Here is a 23,607-nt window from a genome sequence, read left to right on the forward strand (position 1 = left end):
AATGCCAGAAAGCAGGACTATTTTTTTTTTAACCAGATTCACAGTGTAAGTCACTGTCATCTCTATCTTACACAGGTAATTTTGATCAAGCTAGACAGCTGAGGCTGTACTGACCTGGCTTCCAGACAGCACGATGTAAAGAAGCAGCAGCAGTCAGTTTGTAAATGAAAGCAGTTACAGACGCTTGAGGTTGTGGTGACCTGGCTTTCAACAACTTTCTCTGTTTCTGTTTTTGTCTTTGTCAGACTGCACGAAGATTACAGTGTACTTAAAGCTCCTAAAGAACGCCTCCATTCTGGACGACTGAGCAATACATGAAGCGAATCGCATGTTCATAAAATCAAGTGAATCTAATAAGTCAGTACACACATTGTTGTAATTGGGCTTTGAAAGAATGAGTGCGGGCATGGGGCCCATTTGCCCGTGGTATCCGGACTGTGGGTTTTTGGGGGGCCCATGGGCAGACTGCTGCTAGGGTGCAGTCTGAATAGGCTGGCGGCTGGGCTAAGAGAGCCGTGTGCACACGGCCTCCGTGCCTAATCTGCTAATGTATTCCAGAGGTCAGGAGGGTTTCGCACCAAATCAATGGAGGGATTTACACAGCTTTCCCCTGGAATGTGCTCCATCCGCACTCTGCTTCGGAGAAAACATCCACCTCTGCTTTGCTAGGCCGTCCAATTTTCCACAGCATTTAACCACAGAAAAGGAAGAGCGAAATTGAAAAAGAGAGGTGCAATAAAGCACTCTCTAACTCATCTCCTCTCTTTTACAGTGCCCACTACTGATAGTTAGCAGCAGAAGCTCAGTTTTGCTGCTCAGATGGTTTTGTATGCCTGAATGTGTCTGACCATACACAACCTCCTTGGTCACTGACACTCAGATGACTAAGAAGTGATACAATTCAGTGTTTGGCCTTTAAATACAAGGGGCAAGACATCAGGAAGGAAAGAAATAAAGAATACCGAAGAGCAGAAAAGGTTTTTGCGCTAATATTAGATTTTCTTTCTCTTCTAGGACTTTGACTTTGGCTTTAAACCAACTGAGAAAGTCTGTACTCATAATGCAATGCAATCAGAACATTTCACAAAGTTCACTAAAATGGGCAGCAGTCTGGAGCATCATACTGTTCAATCTGTTGATGAAGCTTCACCCCAACCAGAGAGTACAGAGTCGATCCTCGGTGCAGCTGAATTTTTTACCTTCTCTGAAGTAACAAAAACTCGGTTATAGCTAATTGTATAAATTACGTGGCCCTGCTTCCTCACCACAACACTCCCTCTTTTCCATTAGGCTGTAAAAATGAGTGAGAGAACATGTAGTAGGGAGGGAAAGGAGCCCTGCACTCACAGTTTCTGATGTGAGGTCATGGGAGAGATTTCCATCCCCTTATCTGCAGTGTGTTTGTGGTGTTTTAACGCCACACAAATGTGTGTCAGTCAGGTCTTGTGTGCGTAGGAATTCACGGGGTTGTGCAGAGCTCGATCCCTCCTCTCGTCTCTGTCTGTGGCTGTTGGACCACGCTCGGCTCGGGTCATAAATAAGCCGAGCCCAGACAACCAGACGCAGAGTAAGGGCCCTGGCTTTAAATCCAGACGGCCCAGCGTGGAGTAAACCAACCACAGACACACACACGGTTCACCCTCACTGCCCCTAAGGTCTGCTTACAGGCCACAGGTCAGCTTTGTGTAAGTGTGTTCAGCTGCATAAGCTTTGAAGAAGAGATTGATGCTCTTCTTCACAGGGACGTTTTGCGTTATTCTTTCACATTTATGTCTCGGAGTGAGATATGTTTTGGGTATCGCCTGCATGCAGATAAAAAGGAGAGGTTTATGTTCATAGTGGATTTACAGTGGACAGATCTTTGAAGGGATGAACCATAAAGGCAGGTACAGATTAAGATAGACCTCACCGCAATGCAATTTCTTCTTCTTCAATAAATAAATCTTTCCTTCTTTCTTTTTTTAAAAACTTAAAAAACAAAACTCTCATTCTCTACTTTTGTCTGGTCAAAACTCCTCCTCTCCTCTCTCTAACGTTTGCCACCTCCTTTATCTAAAAGCTGATCTGTCTGCTCACCTCACTGCTGCATTGCTACATGATCTGTTTACCAATACTGGCTTTAGCTGCTGGGTAGAGGGAGAGAAATGACTAAGAGGCTGTTTGAAAGGAATTGGATTTAACTTGCACAGTTAACCTGAAGCTCAGTATCTGACTGCAGCACAAAAGGGGGATTTGATGGCTTTGGAAAAAAGGAAGATTTGAACATTGCACAACATTTTTTCTTTTCAACTTCATTTGATTTTCTCTCGTTTTTGCAGTGTGTCGCTCCTAAAACAACCCAAAGGAAATCCATTATATATTGTACTTTTTTGTTAAAACTCTTCAGTCGTCTTCTTCACTGTAGTTTCATCCTGTTCTACCTCTCAAACAGAAAGTTAAACATATATATATTGATATATTTCTTATGTTGTTATATTATGAGATGAGCTTTATCCTTCTATTTGAATGCACCCCCCCAAGTTCAGCCAAAACTCCCCTTTGCTCATCTCCCCCCCTCCACATGACTCATCTTCACCCTGTCCCTTGTCCCAAGCGCCATCCTTCTGAATGACATGATCTCTCCATTCATCTGCTAGAGCGTTTCCTTTGCATGGAGTGATTTTGGGGGGCAGGGGGGTCAACAATTTGATAAACCAATAAAAGGCCCCCATGTTAGCCCATGAAGGCCCTGGATGGCCTCTGACACCCGTTCCCACAGCCCGCTTGTCTGTCAGCACATCTGACTGACAGGCCCCTGTCACCCCACCCCCCCTGAGGGTCACGCCCACTCCAACGACATCCGCCTCCTCCCCCCCAAAAAATCCTAACACACGAAACATCAGTTGGTCTGGTCTGGCACTCATTAATATGAGTGACAAAACCTTCAGCCTCGAGCTCTCGCCCTCGTCAGTACTGGGCGAGGGGAGGAGAGAGTGCGGGCATGGTGCCCAGCGTCTCCACCTCGTACAGTCGTGAACAGGGCCTCTTTCTGTCTTTTCCTCTGGCCCTCCAGAAGCTTTGAAAAGCAAGAATGCACCGTGCTAAATCTACCCACACTGCAAAGTGGGTGGTGTGAAAAGGCTGACACCGATGCCACCCTCCCTCTCTACAATGACAGCAACACTCCTGGCAGGATGTTAGGAGCCTGTGTCCTGCAACATCAAAGGATATTTAGTCGTAATTTGGCGAATGGCTATTAGACTGTGATGTGTTTTTTATACATTTCAGCACAATACTCAAGTTGGATGAAAAATTGTTCTAATTTTCAGCACGACCAATTATTTCTAGACTTTTTAGAACCAGTTACCAGGTACCCTTCAAAGGCCTCATTCCTGTGCTTGATATAACATCTCTCTGTCTTAGCCGCTTCTAATGGCTCATAGATAATGTTGTTTGGAGTATTACACTCAGTTTATAAGCTTTATCGACGTAAACAAAGCATCATCTGCATATTTGAACTTTTTTATTATACAGAATAACAAATGATTAATTGGACATTACTCTAAGGATCACCAGACAACACTTTGAGAACCGCAGCCATAGATTGTAACATTGACAGATTCTCCTGGAAAAGTTTTGCTGATTGTTCTCATTTGTCTTTCCCTCTTGTATCCACATTAAACTCTGCATAAAGCTGCTCTCTGCACATTGGTGCACAGCTAACTGGAAACACAACAACTGCAAAGGACGCTGGTCAAACTGAGCAGTGAAAAAAAAAACGACTATGCAGTGCACAAGGATTTCTTATGAAGCTTGCATCTGTTGTAAGCACCGTGTGTGTGTGTGTGTGTGTGTGTGTGTGTGTGTGTGTGTGTGTGTGTGTGTGTGTGTGTGAGATCCTTAAACGATCTCTGATCTGCAGCTGAACTACAGTTACATCACATTACAAGCATTGGTGCTATGTGTTTGCACACAGTGTGGTAACACTTTGGTGGTCATAGTGAATCATTCAAGTGTTGTCACTGGGTTTTACCTTGGAGGCTACAAATATAATAGAAAACCAGGGTTACATATATATTTATGAATTTACCAGAAAAGAAGGAGCTAATGAGTAGATGCTACTGATAGCTTGTTAAGTTTAAGGTATAAGTCTAAGTGGAGTTCTTCAGATCCAAAAGTGTAAGATTGCCCCTTTAGCTCACAAACACTAGACATGTGTAAATTACAAAAACAGGGAACTTAAATTTGTGTAATTCTGATTCAAGGCATTTGTACTACTGGTTTACTTCATTTTTCTTAAATCCACTTCCTGTATAAGTATAAATAATCTTAAAAACTGCAGCATATTATCAGCGATATGTTGAGTTATGATTGGAAATCTTTTCAGTACTAGTAAAAGTTCCAAGACACATTTATTAGTTTAATTGTGAAATAGTAAAGATTTTCTGTTTTCCTATGGTTAGTTTATGGTCCGCTGTCTTATTAAAACCGTGCAATTGCCAAAATTCCCATTGTAACCTATTCGCAAACAGATTAGCCACAAGTAATATTCTAATTCTTTCAATCTGTCCGGGCTTGTTATGATCTGAGGCACTCGACCGAAGCCTCGTAAATTACTCCTAGATTGAAGACTGTGGGGGTGAGCATCCCAGCCACTGGAGGCCAGTTCTGTCTGGAGGTACACGCATCGGTGTGATGGAAAGTCACCCTAGCAGGCCAGGAATTCATCTCACCCTGTCTAAAGCCAGCTGCCTTGAAGAACCGGGGGAGAATTAAGAGGAGTCTTATGGGAGGGAGTGAGGCAGCGTTCTGTCAGGAGATGAGATAATCTCAGGAGCAGCGAGTACGCACTCTCACACACACTGGTTAATGTAGTGGAAAAACTATGGCAAAAAGTGTTTTGAAAGAGCCACATGAGGTGTTATCTTAAAGGTATAATGAATATGTCTTCCTCTGTGAGTAAGTTTCAGTTTGTGAGGGTAATTTCCTGAGCAGTGACAGCCTGGTTCCAGTGTGGTGACCAGGGATAATACAGGTCGTGGGTGACGGCCTCTGTCTTTATCTGTGATTTTTGCCTCCATCCACATGTGTCAACCGATACCAATGACTATTATTATAGTTATTGTTTATAATGAAAATAAATCTGAAGGTTTTAATTGATTACAGGTTAAAAGGACACATCGTCCATATCTCAGCTTTTTACCCCATCAGTGCATCCTCCCCAACTCTCCTCTCCTCCACTCTCACACTAAGTCGCTGTATCCTGTGTGGTGAAGCTGGCACAGGGATTCGGTAGCTTTTCCACACAGACGTTTTTGATTCAAGCGCTGAAGTTTTCAGGGTTTTCTACATGTGTGGCGTAGACCATCTTCTTCCCTTCTCTGTTTACTGAATGGTAAAACCCAGAGGCCACAGACCAATGTGGGCTCACTCTGAGGCTCTGCGTTTCCACGAGAAAGGAACTAACTTCTCGAAGAATAATACTAATAACACGACCAAAGCCCAAAACACTTCCTTTCCCGCAGAACTGCGGATCAGGTTTTTCTTATACTATTCTTCATATTACGGTTTTGGCTCCAGAGGGCCTTGTGAACAATAAGTGGTGAACTTTTACATTTATCCAAGCTTGCACCACCAGTAGATTTTATTTAAACCCCAAACAGGCTGACAAAAAAAGACATTTATGCAGCAATGCTGTGCTGCTTTAAGGGCTTCTAAGTGAGTTCAAGCACTGTCGAGGGAATAGATAATGCACATGACAAATCAGGGAGAGGTGACTAAACAGAGAAGAACCACAAGAAACAGAAAAGAGCAAAATGAAGTACACAATGACGAAGGTAAGAGAGGTTGAGTGAAAGTGATGAGGACTTGGAGAAAAAGGGGGAAGGAAAGGCCTGGTTTTCTTTTTCCTAACTCTGGATTCCTGGATAATGACTGGGCTGTAATGGTGCTGAGTCTCAGTTCGCCAAATGAAACAAGAGGCCGGCCAGCCCAGTGATGTTTATTTCTCTCCATTTTTCATCTTTTCCTTTTTTTTTCTTCAATTGTAACACACACACACACAAATCATACATACAGAATCTGCATTTCATTTGAATTGTAGCCCACTGTACTGTTTTCCTCCCCTTTTTTTCATCCGCTACCATCTTTTTTTGCACGCTCAGCAAAAACTTCTCGTGCCAAAGCCTGGATTTGTGGCTTGCAAACCAGCGGAGGGGATATTTTCTGAGAAATCCCCTCTGCCAACAGCTCTCTTCTCTGTGGCTTCATGTGCTGACCTGAGCACGGGTCTTTGGAAACATTGCTGAACGAGACTTTGGCCCATGCTGTCTTTGTTTAGCACAGTGGAACATAGGGGCTTAAGTCAGTAGTGGAGAAATATTTCTGTTTAATGCCGCATTTTGACTTGGATGAGTTCTGGCATGAAGGAATAGTCTGCGATTCTCCCATCATGCATCAGCAAAGTAAGCAATAAACCTGCAGAAAGCGCTTTAAGCCGGCACCCTCACGCACACTCAACAACTCCAGCAGTGTGGAACAGTTTGTGCTGATCAGTTCTGCGAGCCACTGATGGGCCCCGATCCAGCGGCCACAGCGGCTGGATGAGACCGGGCCAGGCTGCATGCCACGGGGGATTTCTGGGATCAGTGAATCTCTCCTTCTATCTAAGTATGGCTGAGAGCCTCTGACTTTTAGAGTGAGCGCGATCTCTGGCCACTGGGTCCATATTTGGTTCAAGATACGGGCGCCGTGTAACGACCACAAAATCAAAACCCAGACAAAAATTTTCTCTCCGCACACGCTGTCCAAGCAAACCACATCAACCAAAGCATTTAATACAATGGTGGTTTATAGTGATGCGCTGGCTGTTACCTGAGCTCCCAGCAGTGGACATTTTAAATAAATGTTTATTGTTTCAAATCAGTCTCCAGCGGGTTTTTTTTGAAGAGTTTTTAAAGTCTTTTCAAAGCAGATTTTCCAAATGACTCTTTACTCCCAATATTGTCTCTAGAAAATCTTTATATGCGGATACTGATCTCCAATCAGGGGGCAACCTCCAGGGCTGAAAGTGAAGCAAACATAGCCGTGCTAAAAACTTTAGTGCCTCCAGCAGTCACTTGAAGCTAGTTCCAAAAAGCGAGTCAGTCCCCTTAACCTCCTAAGACCCAAATCCTTCCACGGCATGCATTTTTAATTTCTCTTTGATATTTGGTCACATTGAGGCCTGATGGATGTAAAAACAAAGAATTACCAGATTTTTTTTTTTTTACCTTATTTTTGTTTTTAAGAAAAATAAGAGCCACATATGAGGATATTCGTTTAAAATTTTGATACACAGCAAAATCTCCAGTGTTAAATTAACACTGTCTATATGGGTCCACACCTCTGAGTGTTAAATACAACACTGTTGAGTGTTAAATTAACACTTTTGACAGTGTTATATGTTTAAAAGTAACCTAGTCAGTTTTGAAGATTAACAATGGCTAACACTGAGCAGTGCTGGTTTTCTAACACTGGAATATTCCTAACATTTTGAGTTATTTTCCATTGTTAGTGTCATGGTCCTGGGCCATGTTGGCCCAGTATTCTTAGTTTTTGTGTTTTGTATTTTGTTCCCTATTTATGCCTTGGTTCCTAGGTTATTTAGTTAAGATGTTCCTTATTTGGTTACCCCCTGTGTGCCCCTGTGTATCTGTGAGCCCTCGTCTCTCCTTGTGTTTTAATCCATGTTTTCCCCAGCCCGTTATGTCTGTGTTCTCCCCGTGCTCTCTCTCCTCCTGTCTGCACCTCTGTGTACTTCCTGTTTTACTTTGACAGTCTCCCGTCAGTGTTGTTTACTCCTGCCATGTCTTGTTATGTTTATCTGTGTCAGCTGTGCTCCCATGTGTGGCCACTTCCCCTGATCATCCCTCTTGTGTATTTAGTCTCTGTGTTTCATGTAGTCTGTGTCGCGTCGTCTGTGTTCCCACCCTCCGTGTTTCCATGCCCAGTCTTTTGTATCCCCAGCCATAGCATAGTTTGTTCCCAGTTTAGGTTTGTTTAGTTACTGCTCTTGTGCTGCCCTCATTCTTGTTTGTTTCTTTCGTGATCATCAGCCACAATAAAAGGCTCGCTTTTGTTTAAGTGCACTCCCGTATCCTCACTTCACTCTCCACACGGTCTGCCACTGCGACCGTGACAGTTAGAAAACCAGCACTGCTCAGTGTTAGCCATTGTTAATCTTCAAAACTGACTAGGTTACTTTTAAACATATAACACTGTCAAAAGTGTTAATTTAACACTCAACACTGTTGTATTTAACACTCAGAGGTGTGGACCCATATAGACAGTGTTAATTTAACACTGGAGATTTTGCTGTGTAGAACAGTAGCAGTATAATGTCCTCGTAAGTGGATATCAGGCCCTTGTAGAGCAAAATTCAGTATTTTGGTCTAAATAACCCAAAATGTAATGTCCACATATGTGGACGCCAGGTCCTAGGAGGTTAAACTCCTATGTTAAAATGTCCAAATATCAGCAATGAAAGTAACTTACAGACATTTTCCTTCCCCCGTCACTAAGTGCTTGCTTTAAATGGGGTTGTCTTATTGTTGGGGTTTTCTCTGGGCTATTGTAGAGTCTCTGCCTTACAACATAAAGCACTTTGAGTCAACTGCTGTTGTGCTTTGGTGCTACATAAATAAAACTGAACTGAATCAAATCAATTAAAGTCAGTGAACTGAGCCTCTCAGCATGTTTGTTTGCTTTTAGTATGTTTCTTAAATGTAATTAGCAGGTATCTCTGCTTGTGCTGCTCGCTAACCACACCTGCCACCCTTCGATGATAACTTAGAATTCCAGCTCTCATCCAAATATTGCAAATAACTTATGGCTCAAAATAAATAAATAAATAAATAGATGAAGTAAGATGGCACCAGCCGAAACATTCACGTTGAAGCTTCTAACAAAAGTCCGCAGATGGGTGACAGCATGGTTTCTTCACCCATCTTTGATTTACAGTCTGACTTTGAGCTTGAATTCTTTTCCAGACTCAGTCTGAGAACAGCACTGTGTGCGCCTGTGTCTCCTCCCTGTCCGCTGGGCACCGCACCCTTTGCCACCATTACCCTGAGCCCTGAAGTTTAACAGCGAGCCTGTACCCAGAAATAAAAATATTTGTTCAGTTAAGTATTTCTGCAAATGTCAACATTTGCAGAAATTTCCACGGGCTGTCGGTCAACTGGAGTTCAGCTGGTCGGACTATTAATGATGGACTGATTTCAGCTCCGTTATGTGATTTCTCAGTAAAACACTCAATTTGCTCCATCTACACATGGTTCCTGGATGCATAAAATATATAGTAGAAGATAGCAGATGGCTCATCCTCCAAACCAAACTTTGGCAGTGCACGTGATACAGCTTTAACAGCTCTTTACTGATGTTTGACTGCACCAGTTGGGCTTAGACAAGGCCCATGAAACATTTCTGACATTTCTTGAATGTGTAGCTAATCAGGAATGGCTGCTCATGTGTGGATTCTTTAACTTGGAGGAGATGAGGAGAAAGAAAGGGGGAGGTGATCCCTGCAGTTATATAAGTGTATAACACTTTGGTTCCTACGAATAATATGCTGGTAATGTATTTCATTATTTAAATGTTGGTGTTTGTTGCAGAATTTTACGATTAACATAAGGGTATGGTCGAGCACAAGTATCCAAGTGTGTATTGTTTTTTATACTTGTACTGTAACAAAGCCCATTTTTGTCATTTTGACATTAAGTACTTGCATAGTTAGTCAAAACGTACTCATAAAAACAATTGTTAATAGTGGAAAATGGTTTATAAAGATATTATAGGCTTATTATAGGCCGATGGAAAGGCTGTACTCTTTATTGGTTGGATTTGAGCGCCAACTGCATTTAGAGCATGAAATGAGGTGTAAGTTAAATAGGTAAGGAAAGTCTAGGAATGAGGTGTTTGTTGTGCAGGCAAAGTAAGTTGACAGTGTGAATACTTACCTGGTTTGTGAGTTGAAATAATTACAGATATTAACATGGAATTTCTGCACCACTTGCATGGAAGTGGTGGAGTGTGAAATGTATAGTTTACTGCCACACCTCCATCGGGAATAACAATAACAGGAGAAACCGTGTTACAGGATTCAATTGGGCTGCTAAGACTTCTATAAGTACATATGTGCATTTCTATTTTCTGATCTCCTCTATAGCCCCCATCCCGAAACCCACCAGACTCGGCATGTTGCCGTGACTATGCCAAGAGCTGCCCTCCACAACAACAGCAGCCTTCAAGGGGTGAAGATTTAGAGCTCTGCAAATATTGGCTGTGCTAGCTTTTCATGAGCCAAGAAAAGGTAGGGGAACAAAGTTTAAAAGAGGCGTTGTGTTAGTTGGGACTTTCAGCTCCGTCTGCTCTGAACTTCTAGAAATAATAAAGCGCGGCTGACACAGAGAGGGAAGTTTCTGCAAGTGGACTTAAATGAGATTGAGTCGGCAGGCAGAGAGCAAGGGAAAGAAGATTTAGATTCCCCACAGGAGACAGCGCACATATTGAGAGGTGGGTCGAATCCTAGCACCACCCGACAGTTTTCCTCTATTCACAATGACGCATTAGTATTCAAATGCCAGTGGGAATATGTATGACTGCTTCTCGGAGAGAAAGAGATGCATAGCTGTGCCAGAGAAAGAAGAAAAAAAGACAATGATGGGGAGCGAGGGGGGGATAAACAGGGGGTCGAGTAAAAACACTAACATATCAGGGGGGGTTTTATATGATGACAGTTTATTTCCCTGCAGTCATTATCTGTGTCTCCACGACTGCACAGCAGCACTTTAAGAACAGAGGGCCTCTCTCGTCTCTCTCTCTCAGGCCAGTGCACACTGATCAACTGTTATTAGACAATGATTTTATGAATCTTTTGTTCTATCAAACAAATTTGCATGTGCTCAAAATATTAACAGCAAAATGTACTTAAAAAAAATAAAAAAATAAAAAAATAAAAGCCTCATTCTGCAGGAAAAGGCCCCTGTGGCTGAAAATGGTCACGTCCTGCAAACTTGGATGTCTTTGCAAAGTGTAAAATGTGTAGAGAAGGAGAGCAGGTCATGTCATGACTGTGGCTGTTCAAACTGTTAATTTAGTGTGTGAGCTCAAGGTTTGACTGATCATCAGTTCTCTGAATCATTTTGCTGTACACTGGCAAATTTAAGACAGGCCTGTACAGGGAGACCTTGTGGGTGCTGCAAGATTTTAGTCGGCGTATTGTGTTACCAGTGGTGTTCCCAGTGACTGTGGTACCTTCAGATCATTGGCGAGCTTCTCTTGCGTTGTTTTGGGCTGATCCAACACCTGTCTCTGTTAGGAGACCTGGGTGGTCGACCCAGAGTTTTGAATTTTCCTTATTATTGTACTCTTTTGGTTTCTTTGTCAGAGTTCTGCCTTCTGTTTACTGCTGTATCCCCTTATCAAGTCCACATCTCTATATTATGTTTCCTGTTTTACTTTGAAAGTCCGTGTCTCATGTTAATATATCTGGTTTTGCTTCCTTTGTCTCGTCAGCCCTGATTTGCCCCAGCTGTGTTTCCCTCCTGTCTCCCATTCCCTGATTGCTTCCTCTGTGTATCCCTGTGTTTTCCTTTGTCTGTGTTGCGATCTCCCCTCATCCTATGCTGTGTGTTCTGTCTGACATCCTGTGAAAGTTTATTTTGTATTTTCAGTTTTGTTATATTCGAGTTCAGCATTAAAGCTGTTTTGAGTTCGGCACATTGAGTCCACCATTCCTGCCTGCACACAGCCTCACATGACAGTCTCATGATCATCCTCAATCCATGATGCAAGATCCTGCATGGAGCTCCTGAGACTGATGGTGATTCTGAAAAATCACACCAACAGCTGTCTCAGCAAGCTTCTTACTGATGGTCTTGTAGTCCACTCCAGTTTGCAGATCTACAAACTATCACTGACATCCTTTCGAAGTTTTTTGGTCTTGTCCATGTGGATGGAGAAGACTGAATGGAAGAAATTGATTCTGTGGACATGTGTGCTTTATACACATAGCGAACAGAGATCAGGAGTATCTATACGTAATATATTGATGAATTGATTATAATCTGTGTGCTAAACAGCCAATCTGTGTGAGCCAGAATTCTGGCTGGGTTGTAGGGGATCAAATATGTTTTTTAGGCAACGACAGGCAAATCAATTTGTAACTTTTATGTAATGTGTTTTTTTCTCTCGCCATTAAAATAAAACTACCGTAAAAATTAGAGACTGTTCATTTCTTTGGAAATGAGCAAACTTACAAATTCAGCAGGGGATCAAATAATTATTTCCCCCACTGAACCTGAAAAATGTTCTTACAGTAGATTCCCGCCAAAAAGAACGGCATTTGCATTTAAAGTTACAGAGAACATCTGGTTTAGTGCTTAGTGTTCTTGTCCAACCAAATGGTCCCATTTTGGCCAGCAATCAACTATTTTTGTAACGTGTCTATGTTTTTCCTTTATAACATTATAGAGCGCACATTGCCTCGACAAGAGTGCCTCACACATGCAGTGAATTTCATCTAGTTTGCAAATAAAACACCTGAGCTTAAACAGTTTACTCTCAGCACCAAAATTCCTAAACATGCTGTATGTACACAACAACCTGATGTGTGTGAATATTTTTGCCATGTCCAACAACAACCTGGATCAAACGGAGCCCCCATGTCAAAATGCATTTTCTATGGTCCCTTAATAACACACTCTAATCACTTTAGTTTTGTCTCCTGGGGCACAATGTCTCCCCTCATGTCCTGTATCCTACCAAAGAGACTAGGGAGAGGTCCGGTGACAGTGTGTTGAATTTGGGTGACAGGGCCCCAGTGGGAGTGGGTGCCCCCCCAGGCCTTTAGATAATCCCCAGGAGAAAAGACCTGCATTTAGGGTGCGATACGCTTAATCCGGGAGGGGGCCTCATTCACAAAGAAGCCCTGGACTTCCTCTGGGCTGGGAGCTTCCGCTGGTCTGGTGAGCCTAGCGTGGGTGCCACTACAAACACGCTCTCATAATACATGATTGCATTACAATGGAACAACACAAGAGGCAAAGACACACAGAGACAGCATATGAAATGATGGACAGATTGGACTATGAAAACATGTAACATGTAAATTCACACTGTCCTAATGGGGGAGCCAATCTAAACAAGCAGCCCACACACACAAGGACCATCAGGAGTAAACACAGCACACACACACACATGCTACATACTGTGGGCAGAGGCGGTGTTTACATTCTGTCCCGGGTACAACGAAACAAAGCTTGCATGCAATGCAGAAAGATTAGATGAGCGAGGGACCAAAAAAGCGAGAGATCAAACGGCTAGCTGCCTACAGATAGTCTCAAATTTACAAACAGGAAGACAGAGTCATGTAATAACTGTTTCAGATACTACACACAGTCCTGGTTTACTCATACATGCAGGAGATGCTGGTGGAAGAGGGATATGCTTCATCTCCGTCCCTGGAACGTTTCTGCAATTTTTTTAATGGGGTTTTCGGGGGGGTGGATAACTTCCATGATGCCTTAGTCAGGACATTAGGCAACTTGTTACAGTTAGATGTCAAAGTACATACAAAAAGGTGTAACAAGAAACATTATATTAAGGTAAAGAGTAGATATGCATAACCTAAAGATCTACAATCGCATGATGCAGTTTAATTAAGTGCACTGCAAAGGCAGAAGATGATCAACCTCTGGATGAAACATACAAATAGACAAAAAAGCTGGCATCCTGTAATAAAGGCTGATCATGTATCCACAGAAAGTAATGTCAGTATAAAGTGCTGAAATGTAATTTTGACAAGTAACTGGCAAGTTACCATAGCAACTTCAAATTGTTTATAGTGCTTTGTTTTTTTTTTAACAACAAAATAAAACCAAATAACAACAACTTGTTAGACTGTAAAGAATTCTGAGGACGTGTCTCATCAAATTACTTTACATCAATTCAGATTTCAAGGGGGTCAGTCCATGCCTACCTTTTAGATCCACCCCTGCTCCATCCCCTGGCGCAATTTCTATGACTGCCACTTAAAAAAAGATCAAATCTGTTCTTTTCCTAAACACGTTTTCCCTCTTATTTACCTCAAAAGCAAATAACACTGAGAGGCATTTACGTAAACAGCTGAAGGATATTATTCCATTTCCTCTGACATGATTCCTCACGCAATTTTGGAATAGACATTCGGAAAAAAGGGAAAAGGTTAGGCTTTGGCTCTCTCTTTTTTTTTCTCCACACTTTCAGACTTGCTTTTCCTTCCCATACCATTTCACGCTGACACATCCTCTTTCATCTGACCACAATACCTCCAGGGACCATCAGCCAATAGCGGCAAGTGGAAAAAAAGTAGGATGCTTTTCCTGTGGAAAAGACGCCAAAAAAAACATCTAATTAATACTGATTTACTTGAGCTTAAACTTACAAAGTATGGTCCACTGCTTTCATAACGCAAGGACGGTGCACAGCTTTCAACTAATTCTGGTCCCACAACTTCAGCTACAGTTGTTTCCATCTTTGGCATTTCTGCTCGAAGGTTTGCGGTCACTTTGAAATGTCCTCGTTTTTGAAAGACATGTAAATGGCATTAACGATTAATGAAGGGATCCACAAGTTAAAAGGTTCATGGACTATCAACGTTGGCATGTAGCTGGTATACTCTACATTAAAAAGGCCAAATGATCATTTAAAAAAAAAGATAAAAACAAACAAATGAATAGCAAAGGGATTCATTTCGCTATTTGAATGTCTAAAGTCTCAAAAAAGAGAGGCGACAGTGCTAACTACCTTTTAAAAGAAGATTTCAATGCAGGAAAAACTATGTTTCATACAGCCGTGACGACCGCTCCATCCACAAACCAGCACAATCTTTCCATTTTTTCAGTTTTGCCTCTTCACACCGCCTCATTGGATTTCAGATCAAACAGTCAAGATATGACTGAAGTGCTCTTTCCTCTTTAATTCGTTAACAAATATTTAACATTAACTGTTCAGGAATTGTACACCCCAATTTTCCAAGGATCAAAATAACTGGAGAAACTAACATAATTTTAAATGTAAGGTTTGTTTCTAGCACTTGGATGAAAACTCTTTGCAGTCAATGACCTCGTGAAGTCTAGCACCCAAAAAAGATCTCAAAGTGCCGTTTCCTCCCATGAGACGCTCTGCTAGGCCTTCACTGCAGCCACCTTCAGTGCTGCTTGTTTGCTGGGTTTTCTGTTTTCAGCTTTGTATGTCATTACTCTTTGGGGTTGATTGCAGGTATTGGGTTTGCAGTATGGTACTTATGCTACGTCTATCATCAGTCAAATCATTAGTAAACTCTATTAGCTTTGTTCCACTGGCAGCCATACATGCTGTATCAATTCCTGCACCATGTTTGACAGATGATGTGGTGTGCTTCGGCTTATAATCTAGTTTTCTCCTCCTCCACACTTTTTCCATCATTCTGGCACGAGATAATTCTTTCTCCCTTTTTCACATCTGTACTGGCTCTTTTAGATGTTTACTGGAAGTCTGCTCTAGTCTTCTTGTTCTTGAATGTACAGCTTGTTGTACTTTCACTGATGAAGGTGTCTTTCGAGTGTAACCAATGACGATGATGCACCTATCGCCTCGAGACCTCCTTGACTTGATAAGATGTTATGAAGCGCTTTTGTTAACCATGGAAACTGATCGTTCACTTTAGTCATCCTCTGTGGTCTTTTGCACCTTTTGAGGTTGCTGAGCTGACCAGTTCATTCCTTCTTTTTAAGTTTATTTGGTTCTTCGGGTTAAAGATGGTCTCCCTCACTTACACAGACATGTCTTTGGACATAATATTGAGAGTTTCAGTAAACAGCTACCAAATACAAGTTCAACACTCGGAATCAACTCCAGTTATTTTTAATCTGGTTAATCTGTCATGAATGAATGGGGAAACAGCCTGTCAGTTACTTGAACAATTCAATTTGAGAAAATGGGAGACTATGAATAAAAACAATAACAACTTACCTTGATTGAACGCTTTAGATTAAAGCTGAAAGCCTTAAATTTCAAACCCACTGTGGTGCAACCATCAACAGTTGTGTTGTTGTCATCTGGACCATGTTCGTGCTGTTCTAACATAATCAGCCAAGCTTCTAATGTGAAAAATTTCCATTAGGGTGTCATAATTTGCTGCTGGAACACGGGAGTGATGGGTGCTGAAAGACCGCTGTATGATAATAAACGTTATTCCTTTAAAAGTCTTAAACGATTTATGATGTGTAGGTTCATTAATCAGAAATTGCCGTTTACAACATTTCTGCTCAGTTTCATGTTTGAAGTCTACATCCACTTCCATTTTCTTCAGGCTTGTGGCCTTTTCCAGTTTAAATGTTATCTTTAATTCAGGGTCATTTTCTCCGTTCTGGGACTTTTTTGGAACTCTCTGTATTTTCCGGCATGACAAACCCAAAACCATTTGGCACCATCAGCGTCTTAAATAAACCATAGAGTTTTTAACCCATCACTGCGACTCAGGTCTGGTATGAAGGTAAAGCGTTTTCTCCAGACCTTATTCTTTGAATGCTGACCTTTGGCTGAACAGTTTCTTAGCAGCAGAGTGTGGTCAGTACAAACCTCATGCTTAATAAGAATTATGAACAGTGACACAATTATATATTAGCACAAACTCCAAACCCTGCCATACTGTGTATTATGGGCTCATTATAAAACAGCCAACTGGTCTAGGCCACTTGTTTTGACAGAAAGAGGTACACCACAGCACTGGCACATGTCCTTATGTGTGGCGTCCACCAAGACTAAGTACTTATGACAGTGCCAAGAGAGAGAGTGTGTGTGTGTGTGTCTGCCTGTGTGCACACACATTAAGGTCAGGGGGGTGGGGGGGAGCATGCCTAATGTGGGAGAGAAACATTGAATCCAAAGTGGCAACTAGCCAGCGTCAGTGTTCCCTTCTTGGAGAATTAGCCTGTCAATCTGGTTTAATTCCTTAGGACACAGGCTGCTCTTAAACCCAGGCTGAGTTTAAACTGGAGAGACTGACTCTCTACATCGTTTTCTCAAGATTGGGTGCAGACAAGCGGGCTGGCTGAATGTGGGCCGTGTCGGGCCACACCAGAGAGCAGAGCTGCATCGTGCACACAGCTCCACGGCAGGGTCAAGCTGACACTTACGGGCTAAGGTTACAAGTTTCACTCATTTGAGTGATTATGTGACTCTAGGTGAGTATCTAGAACAAGGAGGATAGTTACCTATCTGGATTATGGGGGTAGCACACACACTACTTGGTTATCCTCACATTAAAGCCTTGTATTAAGATTGTAGGAAGATCTGCAGATTCTCTTACTGCACAACTTTCCTGCCTTACATTCAGCAGATCTTGCCAACTAAGTGAGATTCATAAACCTGTCGTGCCATGGCATCAAGTTAAGATTCCTGTGTTTACAGCACAGACAACAACACGTGCTTTGTTGTGAGACGAGATCCCTGGCTGCTATCAGGTCAGGCCACGAGTCAAACTGCTGCGAAAACCTTTTGCGGTAAGAAGCCATGTACATCTGCGTTCTGCCAGCTCATGTATCCAACACCTGTTGCTTTGCCTAATTGAAGTCCAACTGAAGCGCTTATCTCTGGGTATGCATGTGCTTTTCAGGAGATATAAGCTCTCACACATGAACTACTGTATGTGTGAAAATTAACAGAGTTTAGAAAGAGACTTGAACGACTCAACACGTTACTGACATGTTTCCAAAAATCCCTCAGCCAGTGGAATCGGCATTGTGTTGCATAATTTGCATGCAAAGAAAAGCCATCAAGTCCAATCAGGGAGGCTGTAACTCCTTTATTCAACTTCATCAAAAATAACAGTCAATATTCAAAGGAAAAGAAAAGCAACACTTAAAATCAAAAGTATTGAAAACAATGTCTTGTTTGCTTGACCTCAAGCATGAACTCAAGTGATAAAATCTTTACAATGCTGAGGTGAATTTTTTTGGGATGCAGTTTATGCAAATAATAATAACAATAATAATAAAAGAAAACGTTTTAATCACCAGGCATTCAAAAAAAACAAAAAGCATGCTTAGTGAGTGTCAGTGGCGATGTTGATACGAACCCGGGTGCAGTCAAACACTCTTTCAGATCAGCACTGAAGCATACACAATTAAGAGAGGTGCCAAAAAGAAAGAAAGAAAGTCAAAGGGAGGATATGCGATAGGGGCGTAAGGGTACATGAATATGATTGCATTAGTCAATCTGTTCGCTATAAATTTTTCTTTGGCTCATCTGTTTATGTCTAGACCTGTTTTTTTTGTGTGTGTTTGTATTGCACCAGTTGCTGTACCTCAGCTATAGCAGATGTAAAGCAAATTTATTACAAGTTGAGCTTAAACTGAGTTTGTTTTATCAATCGAGATGGTTGCGTCCCACGGTGACATAAGAGAGAAAGGCAGCAGTGTAGCTGCAGTTACTCTGCTGGCTGCTATTTTCTAATTGCGTTTCTTCTCATTGACCATATGCAGCACTAAACTGTTAAAAAAGTTACAGCAAATTAGGAACTTTTGAATTTTTTTGTTGAAATTTTGGAAATGTTTTTTGAAAATAAAAGAATAACACATTCTTTTCTGTTCTCTGCTGTACTGCAAATACACTGAATATATTCCAAATAGTTTCCTACAAAAAAAATCCATTTAATGAACTTGTCCATGTAGTAAATCAAAATGGTGCACACAAAAAAGAATGAACCCAGAACAGTGGTGTTCACAGATTAAAAAAATAGAACTCATAAATGAATAAGTGAATGAGGCCATACATGCAGTAGATTGACATCGGCTGCTGCATGGTCAGCATATACAGGAGGGTAAGCACGGTGAGACTACGTGGATAGGCGTCAGAAAGCACTTTCATAAACAGCGACATACAGAAACAGACGAGGGAGTATGTATTTATGTTTATTCAAAGGTAATATGATGTGTTGTGTTTACGAGCGATAAAGCAAAATCCTTTCAGCACAGTCCTGGCCAACCAAGCTGGCGTACTGCTGCACCTCCATCTCGTCGCTGGAGCCCTTGCGTTTGCGGGAGTAGGCTGCATAGGGCATGACAGTCCGTCTGTATAGCACCAGAGCTCTGCCCAAATCCCTCACGGCCCGAGCATCTCCTAGACGAAAACAGGCCCATATGAGCACATAATGAGGACCAGTGTAGACACATCAAGCACTATAAACAATGTCCTTATTTTCCCTCGCTCGTTTGAGTTAACCTCTGAGTGTCTTGGCAGAAATTCACCATTATTCCGAGAAAGTGTTGGAGGAGCAGAAAACATTCCCCCCCTCTTTCAGTTTTAATTCCTCTGTGCCCTAAACCTGGGGTCAAAGTGGTGCGTGAGCAGGCTAGTTAGCAGGCCTTGTTTACAGGGCCTTGCTCCCTGCTGGCTTGCCAAACTCAGCATCTCATTAGGTCCTGTGTCATACACTGCCAGCAGTGTTTTTACAGCTCTGATGGACCAGTAAAACACTACTAATCTCTAAAGTGTATGTGTGCAGAAGCTAAGAATGATTCTCTGGAGAGTCAGATGTGGAAAAAAAGGGTTGAAATACACTGACCCTCACTCTGACACTAAACCTGCCGCCTCCAGGAGTGAGACACTGAGCCAAGCACAGCAGGGAGTACATACTGAGCAAAGCAAAGCCAAATATACTGTACAGAGGTATGACTCAACCTCAGTCTCACTCATAAACTTCCCATTTCAGTCAGAAAATGACTTTTTTTTTTTTAATGCACTGGAACATCTACAAGTCTCTTGTGTCAGAAACTACCCAATAAATGTTGCAGTCATTCAAGTAGGACTCTTAAATGCTTTTATTTATCTTCTTAGTCCATTATCACACCATGTAGTCTACTAGTTAAACAATTGCAAAATGCTTATTTTGTCTTCTGAAATGCATATCTCCCCTGAATACTCTGCATATAACAACTGATCCATTAAAAGTGTCCTGCTTGAAGCAATCCTGATCTGGAAACCTAGAGAAAAAAGGAAAAAGAAAAAACAACTCTGGAGCAGGTAGAGTGAAGCGCACTCTCCTGTCAGGCACATCAGTCAAAAAGGCCTAAGTAGATGTCGTATTAAGAGAACTAAGGGCTTCACAATGAATCACTCCACTGACATCATCCATGTGGCTCACAGCTGAGCAGCTGGTGAAGAAGATGCGAGCGCACATATCTCTGACTAATTTCTAAAATATTTGCAATACAGCCAAATACAACCTGATCACATCAACAACTGGAAAAACAACAGGGAGAAAAAAAATGCAAAGTGAGTCTTTTCTATAAAAGAAATCTTACATTTACAAAAAAGGAAACTCAAAAAGCACTGTAAGTGGACCTCGGATGTGTTTAGACATGATAGACTTGTTGAGAGCAATACGAGTCAACCTCAGCTGCAGTAATCTGTTACAATGTTTCAGGCCTAAACCGCTGCCAAGACAGATGATGGCTTAATCGGCAGAGCAGATTCAAAGGAAAAGTCTAAGATTCAAGCAAAAAGACTCACCAGTGGGACATTTTAAATATTCGCATAACTTCAGATGGATAAACAATAAGTGAAAATCACAAATACGGAGCAAAAAATACCACATTAACTGTTTAGGAATTAAAATCATTTGTTTAAATTCTCCGTCTGTTTATACAGGCTCGTAAGTAATCAGACAATTCATTGATAAGCGGTTTCAAGGCCAGGTGTGGACTGTTGTTATTTCTTTCGGGTCAAATCGAGGTAATAATTTGTCTAGAGTTGTTTCTAAGTGCTGTATTTGCATTCTGTGGCTGTTCTGGCTAATGTTCAACATGTGGTCTAATGACTTGTAGAGTGAAGGAGGCCTTCATTAGGGCTGAAAAACAAAACGGGCCTACAGACCCATTTGGCGGATTCCAGATAAAAAAAAAAGGAAGGAATCTACTGGTCAGTGCAGCAAAACCAAAATGTTTAAGGAAAAAATAAAATAAAACAAAACATGAAGACCATATGCTCACATTCAATCAATCGACAGCGAGGCAAAGAACTGGAACATTTGTAGAATTTTGAATCTGAACTCTTTCACCCATAAAGATCACATCTGATGACCTCCCTAGCACCCTTAATGAATTTTGACACGTCATTATATAAGAATAAAATGTTTGACGATCTTTAAAATAGTTTCTGGGTATTTCCATGCAAAGCTGCATGGACAGGGCATCGGGGGAAAGAAAACCTGCCGTAAGACGCGCAAACAAGCATCAACTGAAGGCACCTGCAGTAAAGGCCTACTTGGTGATGTCCATTTGACCATCTTCTAGACCTGAACCAAATTAATTGCATCCAAGTATTAAATATAATCCTGTTATTTATAATTAATGGAAAATTAATATGTTAAGTTACCAGATTGTTTCTGTATTTTGTAGAACCTCTTAACAGCAACTACGTCCATCAGATGTTTCCTGTAGTTGCTCGAGTAGCGTCCAAAACAATGTGGAGGAATTTTGGACCATTTCTTGACTGAAGTGCCTCTCAGTTCAACTGCCTAACTTCAGTCCATTGTGGTGGCGTACAGAGATCCAAATGTCAATCTATCTACAACTTTGGCATCTAACTTGCACACAAACTACCTGGAAAAACAAGCCAAGGGAAAGAAGAGAGCTGTTAGAAGCATAAAGCCCCGAGGCTTTTTCACCATTTAGATATTCTCATACTTCAGCTAGAATTTTCCACACAGTTGATTCATGTTTTATTTATTAGCCTCGTTTCCCTGCTCAGTAATGCCCCAACTACTGTGTTTTCCACCCTTCTCGAGAAACTGCTGAGTCACATAATTGAAGGAAGGCTGACACTAACTTTTAAATAAAGGATACCAGCTCTAGGTTTTAACACAGCGGGTGGCAAAATTGATTTTAAAAAGATGTAAACATGTTATGCAACTTCCTCACGAACAACATTTTGGGCCGCGAAGGATTATTGTGTCCCAATGGAATCAAAGTGAAAAGATTTAAACATCTGATGCTTCTTCGGCTTCCTTCGGGCCATTCACGACGCGCCGCCTCCTCATGTTCTTCATCACGGTGACAGTCCACTTACACTGCAGTTATTACAAAGTTACACTTGTCCAACAGTGTCGCCTCGTGAAGATACTGACGAGTTTACATTAAACAGGAAAACATGGAGAGAAGCACGAAGCTTGAAGATGGCCTATTAAGTGAAACAGTAATACTGAGCAGAGATCTTTCTCTCTTACTCAAGGCAATCCAAACATCCGCTCCTCACATAAACAACTTTCCTTTTCTTCTTCACTCACTTCTGGCTGCATCAGTGTCTCTTCTCTCTGAGTGGCTCCAGACCCTGTTCCTGTCAGGCCAACCGGACGTTCAGTGACACGCCACTCTGAGGTCACAGCTCCTTCGGGCTGGAGTTCAAATGTCAGGGGGAAGAGGAGTGATGAGGGTCGGATAAGGGAGTGCGAGGGTCAAGGCTGAGGCTACAGGCCTTGACACCCCGCCACGCTTCTCTCTCTTCCCATCCATCTCAAACTTTCGAAACACTTGCTTAACACCGGATGCTGGTCAAAGGCAGGCCATCAGGTTATGACCACGTCTTCTGACCCAATGTTGAAGATCTAAAGGTTGAAAAGGAAAGGGCCAGAAGGGTGTTGTAGTGTGCTGAGAAGACTGCTCTTTGACTGTAAGACCTGGGTTCAAGCCCCTGTGTTAGCAGCTGACCCTGAATCCCTGCCGGTGACCATGAATTTTTGTCCATCGCAGGAACCGAAGCGACAATAGGATATCCTTCCATTATAAAGGATATTACCATTATTATTATTACTAATGAAAAGACTTAAATATTCTTTTAAAGCACCAAAAGAAGGACTTCCGGGAAGAGAAATTCCTGTATTGCTGGAAAAAAAAGGCTTTAACCTGAATGGAAACGTGCATTAGTCAGGCTAAGGAGCAGAAAGCCTGCCTAAGAGCAGAGCAAAGTGGCCATGACAGTGAGACAAGATATGAACGTGTGGCATAAGCTAGAAATATCATGTAAATCACAAGAGGCTTGGGGGTAATGGCTGGCTACCATCAGGCTAGAATGCACGCCTCTAGCTAATGTTTTAGCTTCACTTCGTTGCACTGAAAGCACAGAGACTATCAGTTTGATGCAAAGCTGTGAATGTGTGCGTCAGAGATGTAACGAAAGGTAAAAAAAAAACAAAAAGAGAGAGAGAGAGAACAGAACATTGTGAAATACCAGCTGGCACTTTACTTATCACAACGCTGGGTTTGTGTATGCAATGTGTAACTTTGTGCATGTGGGTTAGTGGCTGCCAGGCGCACTTACAGTTCAAGGGGTGACTACTTGGGTCACGTATTTTGGCAAATATTTATACTGCTTAGCGGCCAATGCCCCTACTACTCCCGCTGTTAGGCAAACACGGATTATGAGTGTGTGAGACACAGATATTTGCTGCACACAGTGAGCTTCTGTGTATGTGTGTGTGTACATACATTTTAAGAGCCAACCCGCCCCAGGTCCCAGGGCCCTCAAGATGTCAGCAACAGGCATCAGTGTGAGTCTGATGTGAAGAGA

The 23,607-nt window shown here is 42.0% G+C and overlaps 1 protein-coding gene across 5 annotated transcripts in view; it reads right to left on the bottom strand.

Annotated features, from left to right (window-relative positions):
- Positions 1–18,940: 18,940 nt before the first annotated feature.
- ate1 (arginyltransferase 1) overlaps positions 18,941–23,607 on the bottom strand; it is a 50,485-nt gene continuing 45,818 nt past the window's right edge. For 4 of the 5 annotated variants that reach the window (XM_005742383.1, XM_005742382.1, XM_005742381.1 and 1 more), the window contains one exon: positions 18,941–19,161. In XM_005742383.1, coding sequence (XP_005742440.1) covers positions 18,983–19,161 — 179 coding nt within the window. In that variant the 3' untranslated portion in view covers positions 18,941–18,982. The remainder of the gene's footprint in view (positions 19,162–23,607) is intronic. The other variant, XM_013913218.1, reaches the window with a different exon arrangement.

This window comes from Pundamilia nyererei, unplaced genomic scaffold (genome assembly GCF_000239375.1).
Source record: "Pundamilia nyererei isolate P.nyererei 1_Seehausen unplaced genomic scaffold, PunNye1.0 scaffold00120, whole genome shotgun sequence".
In the NCBI taxonomy this organism is placed as follows: Eukaryota; Metazoa; Chordata; class Actinopteri; order Cichliformes; family Cichlidae; genus Pundamilia; species Pundamilia nyererei.